This window comes from Centroberyx affinis, unplaced genomic scaffold, assembly GCF_046629955.1.
Source record: "Centroberyx affinis isolate AG114_WGS23_722 - 3 ecotype Tasmania unplaced genomic scaffold, CSIRO-AGI_Caff_v1 ptg007341l_1, whole genome shotgun sequence".
NCBI lineage: Eukaryota > Metazoa > Chordata > Actinopteri > Beryciformes > Berycidae > Centroberyx > Centroberyx affinis.
In genome coordinates this window covers 12501-30000 of record NW_027283704.1, presented here as the reverse complement: position 1 = coordinate 30000, position 17500 = coordinate 12501, and the positions used below count along the sequence as shown (strand labels likewise).

At 45.6% G+C, this 17500-nt stretch overlaps 2 protein-coding genes across 2 annotated transcripts in view; both read left to right on the top strand.

Moving 5' to 3' along the window:
- Positions 1–5111, top strand: part of LOC139639477 (transient receptor potential cation channel subfamily A member 1) — a 17688-nt gene extending 12577 nt beyond the window's left edge. Inside the window, exons 12-14 of the mRNA XM_071513577.1 lie at positions 3866–4073; positions 4391–4542; positions 4874–5111. Of these exons, the coding sequence (XP_071369678.1) occupies positions 3866–4073; positions 4391–4542; positions 4874–5111 (598 nt within the window). The remainder of the gene's footprint in view (positions 1–3865; positions 4074–4390; positions 4543–4873) is intronic.
- Positions 5112–7203: 2092 nt separating this feature from the next.
- The window catches only part of LOC139639478 (E3 ubiquitin-protein ligase UBR2-like), a 22670-nt gene continuing 12373 nt past the window's right edge, over positions 7204–17500 (top strand). The window contains exons 1-3 of the mRNA XM_071513579.1: positions 7204–7294; positions 13030–13295; positions 14569–14647. Of these exons, the coding sequence (XP_071369680.1) occupies positions 7211–7294; positions 13030–13295; positions 14569–14647 (429 nt within the window). The 5' untranslated portion in view covers positions 7204–7210. The remainder of the gene's footprint in view (positions 7295–13029; positions 13296–14568; positions 14648–17500) is intronic.

Here is a 17500-nt window from a genome sequence, read left to right as displayed (position 1 = left end):
CACTGGACATAAACTCCTCCTGACTCTCCTGCCTACACACCTACAGCCAGATACATTTCTATGTCATTCTTTCATTTTGGTCAAATAACCGTTCCCCACATTCCCTTTTAAATCCATGACAAGTCTGACTTGTTTTTATCTCTGCTGGAAGCCTGTTCCACTCTGAAGCTGCCATGGACAGAAAGGTCTTCTGCCAGAACAGAATATCTGTGGCCCTGCCTCTGGTCCAACAGCCATGAGAGTCTCTAACCAGCAGAAAATAATTTTTAAAACACCTTGGCCCGTTACCTTGCAGGATCTTATGTGTTAGTCTCAATTTCAGCTGCCTTACTCTATTTTCTACCGTCAACCATTTAAATTCCTTAAAGTCAGAAGGGCCAACGTGAGTCATGGGACTAAGGTTCAATACCCTGACTAGTTTATTTTAGCTGTTTGAAGTTTAGTTTTAATCCCCTTGGGGGCGCTACTGTACCATGTGGTCCAGGTAGAGTCAAAGTGAGGCTGAATTACAACTGATGCTGACACTTTCAGGGTTTCCTTATCCAAGAAAAAGGGCCTTATGCGCCAGAATTTAACTTTCTGGTTTACCTTGGTAATACTCAGTTTACTTTGTCAGTAGTAGTAGCAGTAGCAGTAGTAGTAATAGTACTGGTAGTAGCAGTAGTAGTAATAGTAGCAGTAGTAGTAATAGTAGTAGTAGTAGTAGTAGTAGCAGTAGTAGTAGCAGCAGTAGTTGTAGCAGTAGTAGTAGTAGTAGTAGTAGTAGTAGTAGTAGTAGTAGTAGTATAGTAGTAGTAGTAGTAGCAGTAGTAGTAGCAGTAGTTGTAGTAGTAGTATTAGTTAGTAAGTAGCAGTAATAGTAGCAGTAGCAGTAGTAGTATGGAAAGCCGTTGAGCATTTATTCCATATCCTTGATATCAAACACCACTGCGCTTTACTAGTTGGACATTTTGTCTTACTAGTTCGCCGTTTTGTCTTACTAGTTCGCCATTTTGTCTTACTAGTTACACTAGTAAGGCTCTTTTTGTCCTGACTAGTTACACTAGTGAGGGCTAAAATGCTTACTAGTAGAACTAGTAAGAGCTAAAATGTTTACTAGTTCAACAGTAAGGCCCAAAATGTCTACTAGTCACACTAGTGAAGGTTTTTTGCCTTACTAGTTGAACTAGTAAGAGCCAAAATGTTTACTAGTCACACTAGTAAGGTCCAAATGTCCACTAGTCACACTAGTAAGGTCCAAAATGTCCACTAGTCACACTAGTAAGGTCCAAAATGTCCACTAGTCACACTAGTAAGGCCAAAATGTCCACTAGTCACACTAGTAAGGTCCAAAATGTCCACTAGTCACACTAGTAAGGCCCAAAATGTCCACTAGTCACACTAGTAAAGGCCCCAAATGTTTACTAGTTGAACTAGTAAGGTCCAAAATGTCCACTAGTCACACTAGTAAGCCAGAATGTCCACTAGTCACACTAGTAAGGCCCAAATGTTTACTAGTTGAACTAGTAAGGGCCAAAATGTCCACTAGTTGCACTAGTAGAGGCGGGACAGTGTGCATTGAGGCTGCTGATTGGCTCTCCAGTTCAAAATTTAAAATGCCAACCAATCAGGACTCATTTTGCAGCTTACTAGTCACACTAGTAAGGCCCAAAATGTCCACTAGTCACACTAGTAAGGCCCAAAATGTTTACTAGTCACACTAGTAAGGCCCAAAATGTTTACTAGTTGAACTAGTAAGGGCCAAAATGTCTACTAGTCACACTAGTAAGGGTCTTTTGACCTTACTAGTTGAACTAGTAAGGGCCAAAATGTGTACTAGTCACACTAGTAAGGCCCAAAATGTCTACTAGTCACACTAGTGAGGGGTTTTTTGGCCTTACTAGTTGAACTAGTAAGGGCCAAAATGTTTACTAGTCACACTAGTAAGGCCCAAAATGTCTACTAGTCACACTAGTGAGGGGTTTTTGGCCTTACTAGTTGAACTAGTAAGGCCCAAAATGTTTACTAGTCACACTAGTAAGGACAAAATGTTTACTAGTTCAACTAGTAAGGGCCAAAATGTTCACTAGTTACACTAGTAAGAGCCAAAATGTTTACTAGTTACACTAGTAAGGGTCTTTTTGACCTTACTAGTTGAACTAGTGGCCCTGATATTCGGCTTACTAGTTGATGTTTTCATCTTACTAGTTTGACAAAACTGCGCACTAGTCGACATGTGCGCGCAACTAGTTCAACTAGTAAAGTGCTGTACCGTCATACATGTTAAACTAGTTAAATTTGATCACTTCACTAGTTGAACTAGTCGCGTGCAGATGTCGACTAGTAAGCAGTTTTGTCCAACTAGTACGATGAAAATCAGTGCCACTAGTTGAACTAGTAAGGTCAAAAAGACCCTCACTAGTGTAACTAGTAAACATTTTGGCTCTTACTAGTTCAACTAGTAAGGTCAAAAAACCCTCACTAGTGTGACTAGTAGACATTTTGGCCCTTACTAGTTGAACTAGTAAACATTTTGGGCCTTACTAGTGCAACTAGTAAACATTTTGGCCCTCACTAGTTGAACTAGTGAGGTCAAAAGACCCTTACTAGTGTAACTAGTGGACATTTTGGACCTTACTAGTCAAACTAGTGGACATTTTGGCCCTTACTAGTGCAGCTAGTAAACATTTTGGCCCTCACTAGTTGAACTAGTAAGGTCAAAAGACCCTTACTAGTGTAACTAGTGGACATTTTGGACCTTACTAGTTCAACTAGTAAGCTGCAAAATGCAGCCTACTAGTGGCACTAGTGCCACTAGTAGGCTGGAAAATGACAAAATGCTGAGTCCTGATTGGTTGGCATTTTAAATTTTGCACTGGAGAGCCAATCGGAAGCCTCAATGCACACTTCCCCGCCTCTACTAGTGCAACTAGTGTAACTAGTGGACATTTTGGCCCTTACTAGTTCAACTAGTAAGGTCAAAAGACCCTTACTAGTGTGACTAGTAAACATTTTGGCCCTCACTAGTTCAACTAGTAAGGTCAAAAGACCCTTACTAGTGTGACTAGTGGACATTTTGGCCCCTACTAGTTCAACTAGTAAACATTTTGAGGCTCACTAGTAGAACTAGTAAATGTTTTAGCTCTTACTAGTGTAACTAGTAAGCATTTTGGCTCTTACTAGTTCAACTAGTAAGGTCAAAAAACCCTCACTAGTGTGACTAGTAAACATTTTGGGCCTTACTAGTTCAACTAGTGGACATTTTGGCTCTTACTAGTGTAACTAGTAAACATTTTAGCTCTTACTAGTTCTACTAGTAAGCATTTTAGCCCTCACTAGTGTAACTAGTCAGGACAAAAAGAGCCTTACTAGTATAACTAGTAAGACAAAATGGCGAACTAGTAAAGTGCACTACCGTTTGATATCAAGGATATGGAATAAATGCTCAAACGGCTTGCCATAGTAGTAGTAGCAGTAGTAGTAGTAGTAGTAGCAGTAGCAGTAGTAGTAGTAGTAGTAGTAGTAGTAGTAGTAGTAGTATAGTAGTAGTTGTAGTAGTAGTAGTAGTATAGTAGCAGTAATAGTAGCAGTAGCAGTAGTAGTAGCAGTAGTAGTAGTAGTAGTAGTAGTAGTAGCAGTAGCAGTAGTAGTAATAGTAGTAGTAGTAGTAGTAGTAGTAGTAGTAGCAGTAGCAGTAGTAGTAGTAGTACTAGTGTGTGTCAGTGAGGTTGGGAGGGGGGGGGCAGCTGGCCTCACTCAGGTCCTCAGTCTGTCCTCATGGTTCTGGTCATCCAGGGTTTCCTACAGGAACCACAACACACACACTGGAACTAAAGCTACATGAAGCTGTACAGTGAAAACCTGTGTGTGTGTGTGTGTGTTTCAGAGTGCATGATAACTCTCAGGCCAATGCAGTGATGCAGCAGGCGTCCGTCATCCTGCAGGTGGAGGAGTCCATGCCCCGCCTCCGCCGTTTCTATGACGACCAGCACATTTTCCGCCACTGCGCACCGATGGCAGACGCCTACGATGATGACATCATAATGAACCCCAAATACCATAAGGAGATGAGCAGGATCACCACTCAGATCAAGGTGTGTGTGTGTGTGTGTGTGTGTGTGTGTGTGTGTGTGTGTGTGTGTGTGTGTGTGTGAAGGAAGCTTTCTTTATTCTATTCTTCTCTGTTCTATTTGAGGTGTGTGTGTCTGTTCCTGAATTTAGTTCTGGCCAGTTTACACGTGTGTGTGTGTGTGTGTGTGTGTGTGTGTGTGTGTGTGTGTTGTGGTTCCTGTAGGAAACCCTGGATGATTTCCTGGATCTGCAGAGAGACATGAGGACAGACAGAGGACCTAGGTGAGGCCAGCTGATTTAAATCCAATAGACGGATCAATAGTTCTTCGCATGTGCTCAGCCAATCAGGATGAGCCTATTCCAGCGGCCCGGCGACTCGCCAGGGGGCGGAGCCAGGGGGGGCGGGGCCTGGGGGCGGAGCCGGGGGGCGGGGCCTGGGGGCGGGGCCTGGGGGCGGGGCCTGGGGGCGGGGCCTGGGCCGGGCGCCGTGCGGTCACATGAACCTGCAGATAGATCCATGTACTCGCTCTGAGCGTAGAGCGAGACCGTTGTACAAGTTTAAGTACTGCAAAGTAAATCAAAAGTACTGCAAAGAAGTAGCAAGATATAGAGGAAATAAATATATTTTAAAAAATGTAAACAGCAGTGATGCTGACTGGTTCTCTACTGGAGAACCAGGCTGAGGGACTTTTGAAAGCCAGAACTCTCAGCAGCTCACTGAGTGATCAGTATTGATTAGTATTGATCAGCAGAGTTATTATGGTCTGTTCTCCTGTGTGATCAGGCTGGAACATTAACATGTAGTTCTCCTCTCCACCAACAGGAGGAGCTCCTCTCCCGATCAGCAGGAGGCTGAGGAGGAGCTGGGGGCTTTCCAGAAGATCCAGACTGACCAGGACCAGCAGAACCAGAAGATCCAGACTGAGCTGGACCAGCAGAACCAGAAGATCCAGACTGAGCTGGACCAGCAGAAGCAGGAGCTGAAGTCCATCAGATCGGAGCTGAAGCAGCTCAACGGTCTGATCCAGCAGCTGGTCCAGAACAGAACCGACTCAGCTTAACAACATTACAGGAGATGAGGTGAAACTGTATTGATCCTGTGGAGAGATGAGGTCATCACTGAGGGACGGGAAGATGGAGAGATGAGGTCATCACTGAGGGACGGGAGGATGGAGAGATGAGGTCATCACTGAGGGACGGGAGGATGGAGAGATGAGGTCATCACTGAGGGACGGGAGGATGGAGAGATGAATCAGACACATGAGAGAGCTGAAGATAACACAATCAATGCTGAATATTACAGCAGATAAATCAATAAAGATATGAAGTGATTGAAGCTGATGTGCATCACTGTCTGTTCACATGGTCATGTGACCCGGTCATGTGACCCGGTCATGTGACATGGTCATGTGACCCGGTCATGTGACCCGGACTGTCCAGACTGCAGATCCAGGAGCTGCTGCTGCTCTCATACAGAGGGAACATATGAACACGGTATGAACACGCATGTTCGAGTCCGGACATGATGAAATGAATGATCTGATTTCCCATCATGCCTCTGGGCATTGGGAGGGACACAGGTGATGAGATGATGTGTGAATCTGTAGCTGTCATCAACATGATTGTTGTTTTATAATGTAAATAAAAGATTAAAATGACTTGATGCTGCTTCTGCTGCTGTTTCTACACCTGCAACCACACACACACACACACACACACACACACACACACACACACACACACACACACACACACACACACATACACACACACACACACACACACACACACACACACACACACACACACACACACTCACACACACACACACACACACACACACACACACACACACACACACACACACACACACAACCTCCCCCACACAGTCCCACACAGAGGAGAAAAAAAAGGAGGAGCTCTCACTCTGCCTATATTTCCAGGAACCACAAGCATCAATAGAGTCTGTTGATGTTAATAATAAAACAGCGACATATTAATGTTAATTCAATAATGTTAAGTTATTTCATCATTGGTGTTCATATGGGCGCAGGCTTAATGTTTTCATTTCCAACAGATGTTTTCTTTATAATCCCTGAGATACTTTGGAATACCAAACAGCTCTGAAACCAGAGGAAGAAGTACTGAGATGTTTTACTGCAGTAAAAGTATCAATACAACAATGTAAAGATACTCCATTACAAGTAAAAGTCCTGCATTCAACATCTTACTTAAGTAAAAGTACATAAGTATTGGCAGCAAAATGTACTTGGAGTATCAAAGTAAACGTACTCATTATGCAAACTGTCCCCATTTAGAGAGTTATATTTTTCATAAAGTATTGGAATATTAATACTGATTTATTGACATACATGTACATGTAAGCAGCATTTTAAAGTTGTCAACGTGAAGCTAATCTTAACAATTTATCTATACTTTTGGGTAGTCTAATCTATAACAATGCTATTTTATAGTTATTTTATAAAGATGATCAAATGTTTTAAATATAAAATATTGATCTTAAAAGTAACTAGTAACTATAGCCATGAAATAAATGTAATGGAGTAAAAAGTACAAAGTAGCATAAAATGGAAATACTCAAGTAAAGTACAAGTACCTCAAAATTGTACTTAAGTACAGTACTTGAGTAAATGTACTTAGTTACTTTCCACCTCTGACTGATACACATTTTCATCTTCAGGGTTTAGTCTGGTCCTGCAGGAGGAGAGAGACTTCACTCCTCCATCATCCCTCCATCTTCTATCTGTCCGTCCAGATCAGGGTTTCAGGGTTCGGGGGTTTTGGTCGCAGCAGAGCAGAAACTTCCTCCTGTGTGATTCACCGCCAGGCATGCTGGGAGATGTAGTCCTTCCAGCGTGTACTGTCCTGTCAGTAATGAATCAAATGGAAATCTAATAAAAAATCTAATAAAAAATATTTGCAGTTTACACTGAACGTGAGACTCTGACTGAAGGTTTTACAGTTAGACAGGCAGAGTGAAACATCTCTCTTCCCGGGATCCTCTGCGGCCCCGCCCACCTCGTCTCCGCCCCGCCCACCTCGTCTCCGCCCCGCCCACGTCGTGTCCGCCCACTCAGCTGTCAGCTCCTGCGGAGCATTTCCTGTTCCGGTTCCAGCAGACAGAGCAGAGGGAGGAAAGATGGCGGCGGCCCAGTCCGACAGAGAGCCACCGTCCGCTTTATGTTCTGAATTCCTGAATTTCTCCGCTAAAGACACGGCGTCGGTAAGCGGCAGCTGCTCCTCCGCCTCGCGCCCGGTGTGCCCCGAGCTACCGGACACCGACACGGCGCGAGCCTTCTGCTTACATCTGATTTTTATAGAAAATATTCCTCCATCTCGACTTGTTTTTCACCGCAGCGCTGCCCAGCCTTAGCTACGCTAAGCTAGGCTAGGCTAAGCTAAGCTAAGCTAACGCTAGCTGCTCTAAAGGCTTTCTGTAACATCTGGATGTCAGATAATATCTTAACAGCTGTTACTCCGTCAGCTGTCAGCCTGACCTCTCAGCTGACGGCAGGTCTCCGGTGTCTCGTGTTATTTACCGTTGATCCGGTCTGAAGCAGTGTGTGATATTACTGAACAGCTCGGCAGCTTTCTAGCTGTCAAACCTAAAGCGTCAGTTAGCAGGAACACGGTTAGCTGCTGCTAGCTCGCTGCTTCATAATGACTTCACTGCTAAACCTTCAGCTAACTCAACCCAAACCCTGTCACAACACTTCACCTGTCTGTCCTCAGGAACACCAGACCATGTTCATATGATGCAGACAGTCTGTCTGTAACCTGTCTGTCTGTGTGCCAGCAGCCTGTCTGTTGCTCTGTCTGTTATCAGCAGCCTGTCTGTTGCTCTGCCTGCTGTCCAGGCTCCTCTTTATTTCATGTCCTGAGGACTCAGCAGCACATGGAGCCACAGATGTAAATTCATGTCAGCAGTGAAATGTTCTTCCTGATAATCTGAGTGTGAATTAGCAGCCTGTCCGTGTCTAAATGTCAGTATTAGCTGTATGTGTTGGCTCTTTGTGCTGATCCAGGTTAGTGGGTCACTGGCTCCAGTTCAGCCTGACCATGTAACAGTGCTAATGCTCAGTGTGCTAATGCTCAGTGTGTGTTAATCTGCACCGCACACTGAAGCAGCCAGTCTATCTGTGGGCCGATGTCCTCCAGATGAGTTACAGTACATAGAAACACGTCTGTGGAAAGTAAACACTGTTGTTGCTAAGTGGCAGCACTCCCTGTTCTGTGGCTGACTGTTGTCTGTAGCAGCTAATCAGGATTAGCTGAGTTAGGAAATAAATACTGCTGTTCACAGACAGCAGACTGACTGAAACTCCTTATTATACTGTCAGAGCCCGCTGTTATACTGTAACAACACAGTGCTATACTGCAACAGCATGATGGTATACAGCATGTTATCATTCTGTAACATCATGTTATACTGTGACATCATGTTATACTGTAACATCATGTTATCATTCTGTAACATCATGTTATACTGTAACATCATGTTATCATTCTGTAACATCATGTTATCATTCTGAAACATGTTATACTGTAACAACACAGTGCTATACTGCAACAGCATGATGGTATACAGCATGTTATCATTCTGTAACATCATGTTATCATTCTGTAACATCATGTTATCATGCTGTAACATCATGTTATCATATTGTAACATGTTATGCTGTAACATGTTATATTGTAACATCATGTTATCATATTGTAACATCATGTTATATTGTAACATGTTATCATACTGTAACATCATGTTATCATATTGTAACATCATGTTATATTGTAACATGTTATCATACTGTAACATCATGTTATCATATTGTAACATCATGTTATACTGTAACATGTTATATTGTAACATGTTATCATACTGTAACATCATGTTATCATGCTGTAACATCATGTTATCATACTGTAACATCATGTTATCATGCTGTAACATCATGTTATCATACTGTAACATCATGTTATCATATTGTAACATCATGTTATCATATTGTAACATCATGTTATACTGTAACATGTTATATTGTAACATGTTATCATACTGTAACATCATGTTATCATGCTGTAACATCATGTTATCATGCTGTAACATCATGTTATCATGCTGTAACATCATGTTATCATGCTGTAACATCATGTTATCATACTGTAACATCATGTTATCATATTGTAACATCATGTTATGCTGTAACATCATGTTATCATGCTGTAACATCATGTTATACTGTAACATCATGTTATCATGCTGTAACATCATGTTATACTGTAACATCATGTTATCATACTGTAACATCATGTTATCATGCTGTAACATCATGTTATACTGTAACATCATGTTATCATACTGTAACATCATGTTATCATGCTGTAACATCATGTTATACTGTAACATCATGTTATCATACTGTAACATCATGTTATCATACTGTAACATCATGTTATCATGCTGTAACATCATGTTATACTGTAACATCATGTTATCATACTGTAACATCATGTTATCATGCTGTAACATCATGTTATACTGTAACATCATGTTATCATACTGTAACATCATGTTATCATACTGTAACATCATGTTATACTGTAACATCATGTTATCATACTGTAACATCATGTTATCATGCTGTAACATCATGTTATACTGTAACATCATGTTATCATACTGTAACATCATGTTATCATGCTGTAACATCATGTTATCATGCTGTAACATCATGTTATCATATTGTAACATCATGTTGTCATGCTGTAACATCATGTTGTCATGCTGTAACATCATGTTATCATACTGTAACATCATGATGTCATACTGTAACATCATGATGTCATACTGTGGTATTAACGGTCAGCAGATTTAGCTTCTAACACTACCTGGCTGGGAACTGTCACTAACACAGAACTAAAGCGAACCGGTTTAACTGGTGATAACTGGAGGAACACCCACTGCTCCTCCTGATGTCACCTGCTGTTTGACTTGTGATTGTAGCTGTAGCTTAGCTTTAGCTTAGCTACAGCGAGACACACTGGCTGTGGGGAGGGAACCTGTGAGCTCCAGGTTACAGGACAGACGCTGTGTGTCCCAACAGGCTGCAGGCCGGGCGGAGCGGCTAGCCTGGCTGTCAGGTCTATAGATAGACTTTGGCCTGGAGGAGCCGCTGTCTGCCAGAGAGTAATGTGATACCTGACCGCCAGTGGTAATACTAGGGGTGCGTGTGTGTGTGTGTGTGTGTGTGTGTGCGTGCGCACGCTATTATGGTTCTTAACACAAGTTTGACATTCACTTACACTGAGTTCTCCTCCCACACTGCACATAGACTGATGTTCAGTTACTGAACACACTGATAACTAGCAACTGTACTACTACTACTACTACCACTGCTGCTACTACTGCTACTACTGCTACTACTGCTACTGCTACTACTACTACCACTACCACTGCTACTACTACTGCTACTACTACTACTACCACTGCTACTACTACTACCACTACCACTGCTACTACTACTGCTACTACTACTACTACCGCTACTACTGCTACTACTACCACAGCTACTACTACTGCTACTACTGCTACCGCTACTACTGCTACTGCTACCGCTACTACTGCTACTGCTACTACTACCACTGCTACTGCTACTACTACCACTGCTACTACTACTACTGCTACTGCTACTACTACCACTGCTACTGCTACTACTACTGCTACTGCTACTACCACTGCTAGTACTACCGCTACTACTGCTACTGCTACTACTACCGCTGCTACTACTACTGCTACTGCTACTACTACCACTGCTACTGCTACTACTGCTACTACTACTGCTACTGCTACTGCTACTGCTACTACTACCACTGCTACTGCTACTACTACTGCTACTACCGCTACTACTGCTACTGCTACTACTACCGCTGCTACTACTACTGCTACTACTACCGCTACTACTACTACTGCTACTGCTACTGCTACTGCTACTACTACCACTGCTACTGCTACTACTACTGCTACTACCGCTACTACTGCTACTGCTACTACTACCGCTGCTACTACTACTGCTACTACTACCGCTACTACTGCTACTGCTACTACTACCGCTGCTACTACTACTGCTACTACTACCGCTACTACTGCTACCGCTACTACTACCGCTGCTACTACTACTGCTACTACTACTGCTACTACTACCGCTACTACTGCTACCGCTACTACTACCGCTGCTACTACTACTGCTACTACTACCGCTACTACTGCTACTGCTACTACTACCGCTGCTACTACTACTGCTACTACTACCGCTACTACTGCTACTGCTACTGCTACCACTGCTACCACTGCTACTACTACTGCTACCGCTACTACTGCTACTGCTACTGCTACCGCTACTACTGCTACTGCTACTGCTACTACTGCTACTACTACTACTGCTACTGCTACTACTACCGCTGCTATTACTACTGCTACTACTACCGCTACTACTGCTACTGCTACTACTGCTACTACTACTGCTACCGCTACCGCTACTACTGCTACTGCTACCGCTACTACTGCTACTGCTACTACTGCTACTACTACTGCTACTGCTACTGCTACCACTGCTACTACTACTGCTACCGCTACTACTGCTACTACTGCTACCGCTACTACTGCTACTGCTACCGCTACTACTGCTACTGCTACTACTGCTACTACTACCGCTGCTACTACTACCGCTACTACTACCGCTACTACTGCTACTACTGCTACTACTACTACTGCTACTGCTACTGCTACTACTACCACTGCTACTGCTACTACTACCACTGCTACTACTACTACTGCTACTACTACTGCTACTGCTACTGCTACTGCTACCACTGCTACTGCTACTACTACTGCTACTACTACCGCTACTACTGCTACTGCTACTACTACCGCTGCTACTACTACCGCTACTACTGCTACTGCTACTACTACCGCTGCTACTACTACCGCTACTACTACCGCTACTACTGCTACTACTGCTACTACTACTACTGCTACTGCTACTGCTACTACTACCACTGCTACTGCTACTACTACCACTGCTACTACTACTACTGCTACTACTACTGCTACTGCTACTGCTACTGCTACCACTGCTACTGCTACTACTACTGCTACTACTACCGCTACTACTGCTACTGCTACTACTACCGCTGCTACTACTACCGCTACTACTGCTACTGCTACTACTACCGCTGCTACTACTACCGCTGCTACTGCTACCGCTACTACTGCTACTGCTACTACTACCGCTGCTACTACTACTGCTACTACTACCGCTACTACTGCTACTGCTACTGCTACCACTGCTACTACTACTGCTACCGCTACTTCTGCTACTGCTACTGCTACTACTGCTACTACTACTACTGCTACTGCTACTACTACCGCTGCTATTACTACTGCTACTACTGCTACTATTACTGCTGCTACTGCTACAGCTGTAGTAACCAGCAGGTCGCTGGTGGTTCATGTCGTCATCATGCTGGATAGATTCTCCAACTGATAATATCAGTCATAGCATTGCATTTGTCTCATTTTTATTTTATTTGGCAAATACTCGTTCTTCTAATTCATCAAGTAAACAATAACATCATAAATATAACGACCCTACGCTGCCTTGATGTGTTGCGTCATCAGAGCTGGAAACCAGTCGGAGCTTCGCTGCCTGTCGCTCTGCTGCTTGAAGCCTCGTCGCTTCCACTGAAAACAAATGAGTTCCTGCTGCTTCGTAGCAGTCTGGCACCATTACTACTACTAATACTACTAGTACTACTACTATTAATAATAATAGCCTTAATTTCTGTAGGGGTTTTCTAAAAGCAGTTTTAAGTGCTTTACAGGAAGCCAATACTCTATTGTTATCAGTATGATTAAACATTGAATAGATATTGATCCTCAGTACTGCCCCCCCCCCCCAGGCGTGGCTCCAGGCCCCTGACCTGCAGCAGCAGGTGTACCACCACCTGGCGGTGTTCGTGCCCAGGATCTTCTGCCTGGGCCCCAGCAGCAGCAGCAACGTTCAGAGGGAGGAGCTCGCCGTCCAGCTGCTCCTCCTGGCTCCTCTGGAGTGGCTCCTGCTGGGGGAGGAGCCGAGCGCCGGCCTGGCCCTGCTGCAGGAGAACAACCAGCCCTCCCTGCTGTGTGGACATGTGTTCAAGGTGGGGGAGCCCACCTACTCCTGCAGGTAGGACTGACACTCTGACACTCTGACACACTGACACTCTGACACTCTGACACACTGACACACTGACACACTGACACTCTGACACACTGACACACTGACACTCTGACACTCTGACACTCTGACACTCTGACACACTGACACTCTGACACTCTGACACTCTGACACTCTGACACACTGACACACTGACACACTGACACTCTGACACACTGACACACTGACACTCTGACACACTGACACTCTGACACACTGACACACTGACACTCTGACACTCTGACACTCTGACACACTGACACTCTGACACTCTGACACACTGACACTCTGACACACTGACACACTGACACACTGACACACTGACACTCTGACACACTGACACACTGACACACTGACACACTGACACACTGACACTCTGACACACTGACACTCTGACACTCTGACACACTGACACTCTGACACTCTGACACTCTGACACACTGACACACTGACACACTGACACTCTGACACACTGACACACTGACACTCTGACACACTGACACACTGACACTCTGACACTCTGACACTCTGACACTCTGAAACACTAAAACACAATGAAACAATGGAACGCACTGCAACAGACAGGTGACAGCAGACAGACAGGTGACAGCAGACAGGTGACAGCAGACAGACAGGTGACAGCAGACAGGCAGGTGACAGCAGACAGGTGACAGCAGACAGACAGGTGACAGCAGACAGACAGGTGACAGCAGACAGACAGGTGACAGCAGACAGGTGACAGCAGACAGACAGGTGACAGCAGAGAGACAGGTGACAGCAGAGAGACAGGTGACAGCAGACAGACAGGTGACAGCAGACAGGTGACAGCAGACAGACAGGTGACAGCAGACAGGTGACAGCAGACAGACAGGTGACAGCAGAGAGACAGGTGACAGCAGAGAGACAGGTGACAGCAGACAGGTGACAGCAGACAGACAGGTGACAGCAGACAGACAGGTGACAGCAGACAGGTGACAGCAGACAGACAGGTGACAGCAGAGAGACAGGTGACAGCAGACAGGTGACAGCAGACAGGTAACAGCAGACAGACAGGTAACAGCAGGCAGACAGGTGTGTGTCTGAATGCCCGTAACTATCAGGATAATGATGACTGAAAGGTGGGGCAGCAACACACACACACACACACACACACACACACACACACACACAGACACTCAAGGCAGAATGTGTTCAAGCAGTAAACAAGATCTGTGTGTGTGTGTGTGTGTGTGTGTGTGTGCAGGGAGTGTGCGGCCGACCCGACCTGTGTTCTCTGCATGCAGTGCTTCCTGGGCAGCGTACACAAAGAGCACCGCTACAGGGTGAGTACACACACACACACACACACATTCACACACACATACGCACACACACACCCCCTGAGGAGAAACCTCACGTCACTGAGGAGAAACCTCATGTCACACTGAGGAGAAACCTCATGTCACACTGAGGAGAAACCTCACGTCACCCTGAGGAGAAACCTCATGTCACCCTGAGGAGAAACCTCATGTCACTGAGGAGAAACCTCATGTCACCCTGAGGAGAAACCTCACGTCACTGAGGAGAAACCTCATGTCACCCTGAGGAGAAACCTCACGTCACTGAGGAGAAACCTCATGTCACCCTGAGGAGAAACCTCATGTCACTGAGGAGAAACCTCATGTCACCCTGAGGAGAAACCTCATGTCACCCTGAGGAGAAACCTCATGTCACTGAGGAGAACCCTCATGTCACCCTGAGGAGAAACCTCATGTCACCCTGAGGAGAAACCTCACGTCACTGAGGAGAAACCTCATGTCACCCTGAGGAGAAACCTCATGTCACTGAGGAGAAACCTCATGTCACACTGAGGAGAAACCTCACGTCACTGAGGAGAAACCTCACGTCACTGAGGAGAAACCTCATGTCACACTGAGGAGAAACCTCACGTCACTGAGGAGAAACCTCATGTCACACTGAGGAGAAACCTCACGTCACTGAGGAGAAACCTCATGTCACCCTGAGGAGAAACCTCACGTCACTGAGGAGAAACCTCATGTCACCCTGAGGAGAAACCTCATGTCACTGAGGAGAAACCTCATGTCACCCTGAGGAGAAACCTCATGTCACTGAGGAGAAGCCTCATGTCACTGAGGAGAAACCTCATGTCACACTGAGGAGAAGCCTCATGTCACCCTGAGGAGAAACCTCACGTCACTGAGGAGAAACCTCACATCACTGAGGAGAAACCTCACATCACTGAGGAGAAACCTCACATCACTGAGGAGAAACCTCACGTCACTGAGGAGAAACCTCACGTCACCCTGAGGAGAAACCTCACGTCACTGAGGAGAAACCTCACGTCACCCTGAGGAGAAACCTCATGTCACTGAGGAGAAACCTCCTGTCACCCTGAGGAGAAACCTCATGTCACTGAGGAGAAACCTCATGTCACACTGAGGAGAAACCTCATGTCACTGAGGAGAAACCTCATGTCACTGAGGAGAAACCTCATGTCACCCTAAGGAGAAACCTCATGTCACCCTGAGGAGAAACCTCACGTCACTGAGGAGAAACCTCATGTCACCCTGAGGAGAAACCTCACGTCACTGAGGAGAAACCTCATGTCACACTGAGGAGAAACCTCACGTCACTGAGGAGAAACCTCATGTCACACTGAGGAGAAACCTCACGTCACTGAGGAGAAACCTCACGTCACCCTGAGGAGAAACCTCACGTCACTGAGGAGAAACCTCATGTCACCCTGAGGAGAAACCTCACGTCACTGAGGAGAAACCTCACGTCACTGAGGAGAAACCTCATGTCACCCTGAGGAGAAACCTCATGTCACTGAGGAGAAGCCTCACGTCACTGAGGAGAAACCTCATGTCACACTGAGGAGAAGCCTCATGTCACCCTGAGGAGAAACCTCACGTCACTGAGGAGAAACCTCACGTCACCCTGAGGAGAAACCTCATGTCACCCTGAGGAGAAACCTCATGTCACTGAGGAGAAACCTCATGTCACCCTGAGGAGAAACCTCACGTCACTGAGGAGAAACCTCACGTCACCCTGAGGAGAAACCTCACGTCACTGAGGAGAAACCTCATGTCACCCTGAGGAGAAACCTCATGTCACTGAGGAGAAACCTCATGTCACCCTGAGGAGAAACCTCATGTCACCCTGAGGAGAAACCTCATGTCACTGAGGAGAAACCTCATGTCACCCTGAGGAGAAACCTCATGTCACCCTGAGGAGAAACCTCATGTCACCCTGAGGAGAAACCTCACGTCACTGAGGAGAAACCTCATGTCACCCTGAGGAGAAACCTCATGTCACTGAGGAGAAACCTCACGTCACACTGAGGAGAAACCTCACGTCACTGAGGAGAAACCTCACGTCACCCTGAGGAGAAACCTCACGTCACTGAGGAGAAACCTCACGTCACCCTGAGGAGAAACCTCATGTCACTGAGGAGAAACCTCCTGTCACCCTGAGGAGAAACCTCATGTCACTGAGGAGAAACCTCATGTCACACTGAGGAGAAACCTCACGTCACTGAGGAGAAACCTCACGTCACTGAGGAGAAACCTCATGTCACTGAGGAGAAACCTCATGTCACCCTGAGGAGAAACCTCATGTCACCCTGAGGAGAAACCTCACGTCACTGAGGAGAAACCTCATGTCACCCTGAGGAGAAACCTCACGTCACTGAGGAGAAACCTCATGTCACACTGAGGAGAAACCTCACGTCACTGAGGAGAAACCTCATGTCACACTGAGGAGAAACCTCACGTCACTGAGGAGAAACCTCATGTCACCCTGAGGAGAAACCTCACGTCACTGAGGAGAAACCTCATGTCACCCTGAGGAGAAACCTCACGTCACTGAGGAGAAACCTCACGTCACTGAGGAGAAACCTCATGTCACCCTGAGGAGAAACCTCATGTCACTGAGGAGAAGCCTCACGTCACTGAGGAGAAACCTCATGTCACACTGAGGAGAAGCCTCATGTCACCCTGAGGAGAAACCTCACGTCACTGAGGAGAAACCTCACGTCACCCTGAGGAGAAACCTCATGTCACTGAGGAGAAACCTCATGTCACTGAGGAGAAACCTCACGTCACCCTGAGGAGAAACCTCATGTCACTGAGGAGAAACCTCATGTCACCCTGAGGAGAAACCTCATGTCACTG